At 36.2% G+C, this 5,747-nt stretch overlaps 1 protein-coding gene across 1 annotated transcript in view; it reads right to left on the bottom strand.

The window, feature by feature from the left end:
• The window catches only part of LOC106876847 (peroxidase-like protein), a 57,769-nt gene that overhangs the window by 15,940 nt on the left and 36,082 nt on the right, over positions 1-5,747 (bottom strand). Inside the window, exon 10 of the mRNA XM_014925568.2 lies at positions 1,239-1,331. Coding sequence (XP_014781054.1) covers positions 1,239-1,331 — 93 coding nt within the window. The remainder of the gene's footprint in view (positions 1-1,238; positions 1,332-5,747) is intronic.

Genomic DNA, 5,747 nt, shown 5'->3' with positions numbered 1-5,747 from the left:
ATATATGTAAAAATATACCATATAAACTGGGTATTGAAACCGTGGATTTACAAATTTGACTGGTGATGGACTTTAATTTGGATGACCTGGCGGACAAGGTTAATCACAAAACTTTTTTGTTAGCCTGGTGTATCCTTATCTACAGAGAGCTAAAGAAGTATTTCTCCTGGATTTCTAATACCTCATTAATCCCTCTTTGTTTTGATACATACATACCTACACACACACACTCATATTATATGTATGTATGTATGTGTGTGTGTGTGTGTGTGTGTGTGTGTGTGTGTGTGAGTGTGTGTGTGTGTGTGTGTGTGTGTGTGTGTGTGTGTATGTTCGCGCGCACGCGTATATTTGTAAAATTAAAGATACAAGAACTATGAGCAATAATGAATCTGGTGGTGAAAAAGTGAACCGTACAAATCCTGTTTGGTGAGAAACGTACAAAAGATTGGATAGAACCATTTCTTATTTGTACATATGTGCACACACACACACACACACACACACACACACATGTATGTGCATACATATATACATACATATATACATACACATACATAAATACATACTTACACACTGACACAGAAACACACACACACATATATATATAAACATACACACACATAGATATACATATACAAAGAACTCTCTCTTTCTCTCTCTAAATATATATAGTTGAAATTTACAGAAAAACAAAAGACGAAGACAGGTGTATAAACAGCGAGCAGAGAGAGAGAGGGGGGAGAGAGGTGGGAGGGAGAGAGAGAGAAAGATGGGGCGACAGATAGGGAATGACTAATTACATTACCGGGTTACTAGAACCTTATTGTCACTTTATCGATTTTTCACTATTATCTGTAACTTAACAGAAGAGTAACTTAACACTTCCGTTTCCTACAAATACAAAACCGTACGATTTCAGATAGTTGAATCCAACAGTGGCCAGACAATGGCCTGTCTGATAATGCCACTTAATTAGCGAACGGTATCAGTTAAATCTGACCTCCGTCTCTATTCAAGTAAGGCATTTTTATCTTGTATCATTTGAGAAATATCGTTGAAGCAAAGTTTCTGTCTGTTGGGAACTTTCACTGATTCGTATGATTCCTTAAGGACGAGTAATGGAACAAAAAATACATACAGCTATATTTTTGAGTCTTTTGTACTGATTTTTCTCCTCAAAATTTTTATCTCCATAAAAATGTTAGCAACACGTAAAATGTAATGTTTCTCTTTACCTGCTCTGAAACAATAATTGTCTGATGAAGTCAACACACAGCTTTGCTGAGAGTCCTTAGGGAGAAGATGCACTCCAGATTCTTTCAACAAACCTGAAAAAAAGAATCAAGAGTAAATATATAGATTGAAAATTAATAACAAACATACCCATAAGACAGCGAGTTGGCAGAATCGTTACACACCGGGCAAAATGTTTAGCGGCATTTCGTCCGTTTTAATCTTCTGATTTCAAATTCTACTAAAGTCGACTGTACCTTTCATCCTTTCGGGGTCGATAAAATAAGTATAAGTTGAGCACTGGGGTCGATGTAATCGACTTATACTCTCCCCCGAAATTGCTGGACTTATGCCAAAATTTGAAACCAATATTAAATAGTTCCATGTTTTAAATAAAGGAAAAGGAAAAAGAAAAACCCAAAGAAGCATAAATTGTGTTTGTTTTTACATTAAATATTTCTCTTCAAAATTCTTGAAAGAAAATACTGAATAATCACAATAATATCAGTATCAGATATATTTCCGACTCACTTTAATTCATATGTCAACTATAGCTGGTAGAGAGTTTAAAAGAGTGTTAAACCGATGACCACGTTTAACTAATAAATAACTTAGCTGTAAATAGACGTCGTGTTTAATCCGTAACAGAATAAAGGGTGTGGGATACACGATTATGCTTCATTGAACTCAAGAAATACAGAAACATCTCCGAAGTTGTTACCGTACTTGACAAAAACCGGATTTACTACCGTCCGACCTTCAATTTTATATTAATTTTAGTTCATTAAATTTTTTGAATAGACTAGCTTGCTCTTATTGATCAGAATTTATAATTAACAGTTGTTTTCTCTCCTCAATATGTGTACAATCTTAATTAACATTTTTTTGTTCACTGCAGCGAGAGTGTTTGTAACCACTGAACCAAACCTTTTATAACAAGCTTAGATAGTTCAGAGAATGTTGCTGCTGTTTGCTACAATGGACGGTAGAATTGCTGTGTAATTGAGGTCTGTGACCTGGTGTACAGTATTGAACTCAGAATCCCTCAACCCTATACAAAAAAAAAAGGATGTGTTGCCACAGAAACTGCAGAAGCATTACCATCAACGATGTCATCAGGAGTTGCAGTACTAAGTTCAAATCCTCTTTCTAACAGTATCATGTTATTTTCTCTGTTAATTTGCCATATGATTCACTGAATGAAAGCCTCTTCCATCCCTTAATGGGTTGTTGTCTTGTAAATGAATATTTAGTTTTCATTTACTGTAAGAAGTAACCCAAAGCTACATACACAGGAAGAGATGAATCCTGCTTGGTAAGTTTGCGAAACCCGGTCAATTTACAATACTACTGTTGCTTAAAACAATGAGTAGTAGTAGTTGTAGTAGTTTTTGTTGTTTACCTCCGAATGAGCCATGGTTGACCTTTCCTATGGCCAAACGCACTCAAAACATGATTGTCCTTTGCTGAAAGTATAATGTATTTAATATTGCATTGTCCTGGACACTTAGGTCCCTTTCCCATTTTAAGATAGAAGGTTGTGACTTCTTGGAGATTTGACTGCTATTTCTAGTTGAGCAATTCATTGCGCAAAGCCCTCCTTCTTGGGTCATGAGATCTGTTTCTGCCGTTAAAAGAATAATTATTCATAGTTAGGTAGCTTGTACTTCTGTGATTTGGATCTACTTAGTACTCTACTGTTGACTTCCTGAATTAGTTCTTCTGTAACTTATCAACCACAGACATCCTCACATTCTTGGAAGCCCAACAAACATGCAGTACTAAAACGAACCTTCCTGCCGTCCTTCTAACACACTTACGAAACTTTCTTTTACCTGCCCACTCTCACTTACAGAAAAAGATACAAAATCTTAACCAGCTTAACTAACTGTAACTAATTAACCGGTTAATCAGGCAACCAGCCTAAAATCTTATCCAGCTAGTCAATCCAGCAGCCAAGACAGCTACGAAGTTTAACTATCACATGTTGTCGTCGCCAAAGAAACAAGCATTGATTGCACAAATTTATAGACATAACAATCTGTAGTTTATAACCAATTCTATAAAGTATCAATAAAACCATTGTATGTTTATAAAGAAAATACATCTCGGAAAAAACTGAAAAGCTATTGATTAATTAATCAATGAATAATCACTATTAATATAATTTTCACTCATCTATTTTATCTATTTATTTAATTAATTAATTCATTAATTTATTTAGTTCATAGTTGAAATTAATGGAGGAAAGTGGTATTTCTTTTGACTCTTGTTTAGCTATTGCTTAGCAAAAATTTCGTGTCGTTAAAAAGCTTCTGTGCAGCGAGTCACTGGTGAACTTTTGGTTCACCAGTAATTTGCGATTCTACTCTGATATTTCTTGAAGTAAGCTATGGACTTTACTAACTGCTAATTCCGTCATTGCAGCAATTATCAACATTTGTCAAAAGCGATCCACTAAACTGACTCAAGTTTTGATACTCCGTGTTTACATGAAGCTTTTGGTGGAGTACTCGAGGAAGCATTAATAGTTATGGGTAGTTTCAGAATTTATCATTCACTAGTTCAAAAACACTATACCAGAAACAGCAAGAAGGAAGGACGTGAAGTGGCAGTCGTATTCGGAAGCAATGTGACGGGATATCTATTAATTAAGGGCGGACGCCAACAGTGCCTTTGACCCTGGCTGTTAAGACTCCTTGCCATACCACTGCATTATATGATGGAAGAAGTTGCAGGATGATTTGAAAGGTTATGGGATGAGTTTGGAAAGTTTCGAGAGGATTTTGGAAACTAGAGGAGTATTCTGGAAAGTTGTGAGGGTGATATAGAAAAGTTGCGGGATATTTTGATAAATTGCAAGGTGGTTCGGGGAAGCTGCGAGGTAATTTTGGAGAGTTGCAAAGGTGAATTGAAGAAGTTGGTCATTTGCCAAGCTGTGGTTCGATAAGTTGCAATGTTTCAAAATCAATTTAGCAATATCAGTAGATCTAAATATTTTTCAGCTCTTAGATTCCGAATCGTATCGCACACTTGTCTCACCCTGAACCCTTAGCTCATACATTTGAAATAAGCAGTCTAGTATCATTATATATTTCAACGATGGTACACACAGAGGCGTACACAATTAGTATTTATTCAAACCAGAGATTTCACAGATCGCTACTCCAAGTTTTATTACAAAACAGCAATCAATAATTGGATAAGAAGACTAAAATGGCATCAACGCAGTCTTGAGGGACTTCCTCAGTTCTCCAACAGTGACAAATTAATATATCTAAGAGTTCAAACATTTTGTCACCCCCATATTTCAAGACCTCTCACAGATTCCATCAGATCCTGGTAACTTATAGTTATTCAGATTATTCACAGCTAAATAATAAATGTCATTCAGAGTTGGTTGAAATGCCATCTCCTCTACAACTGGAAGGTGTTCGACTTTTTTCTATCATTCTCACGTCAACAGATGATGCTCTATTCAAAAGTGCAGAAAACTGTTCTACCCAGCGCTTATGAAAAGAAGCAGTGTCAGTCAAAAGCAAATGTCCATTTCCTGTCCTCAGTGGCGTAATTGAAGAAGATTTTGGGCAATACACCCCCTTAACATAAGAGTACAAATCATTGGCATCATTTCTATCAGCTACTTCTTGCTCCCCTTTGCCTTGTCATTCCCTCATTCCTGTTAAATTTTCCTTAGAACAGTCTGCACGTTTCCTTTCAGCTTTCTGTAAGCTTCGTTTGAGTTGGGGTTCAAGGACTGAGGAAGAAGTGTGTTGCATTAATTTTGTTTTTATAAAAGCAGATCATGAATTTCTGGTAATTTTATTTGAAAACCAGTCACTAGACTTACGCGATTTAAATCCCGCTGAAGAACTTGCTGCTTCAAATACTTTTGTTTTGAAATCTACCCTAAGACTGTTTGGATCAAGAGTGATGCTTTCTATAGCATTATGGAATCTTTGCTCGTTGCTTGGTATTGATTCTGTTATTATCATTTTTGAAATTGTTATCAGAGATAACGATATCTTCGCAAATTAATTTTTCGTGAATTACTTTTTCTCGCGAATTGTTTGCTCCGTATCGAGATTATTTTCACACTGGTGGCTGCCATGATTTTGGCGCAAAACGAATCAGTTGCAGCGCAGACTTCAACACAACGGGTTGGGAGTCTCTATCAAGGGAACGCGTGCTGAGGAAGCTGAGGCTATTTTTGCCAGTGCAGAAACCGGTCTGCATGAGTCCATATACTTGAATGTACGTTGGAAGATTGTCTTAGGCTGTTTTGCTTTCGGTTGACTTCTGTGACATCAGTGTATTTTGGCAATTTAAATAAGAGTTTTGACTGCTATTTCTAGTAGGTAGACATACTTAGTATATCCTTTGATTAATTTTAATCCTTCAGCTATATATATATATATATATATATATATATATATAGTCTTCTACTATAACCTCGGGCCGACCAAAGCCTTGTGAGTGGATTTGGTAGAAGGAATTGGGAAGAAGCCCGT

The sequence above is a fragment of the Octopus bimaculoides genome, chromosome 2 (assembly GCF_001194135.2).
Source record: "Octopus bimaculoides isolate UCB-OBI-ISO-001 chromosome 2, ASM119413v2, whole genome shotgun sequence".
NCBI classification, from domain to species: Eukaryota; Metazoa; Mollusca; class Cephalopoda; order Octopoda; family Octopodidae; genus Octopus; species Octopus bimaculoides.
This window is presented reverse-complemented; position numbering and strand designations above follow the sequence as displayed.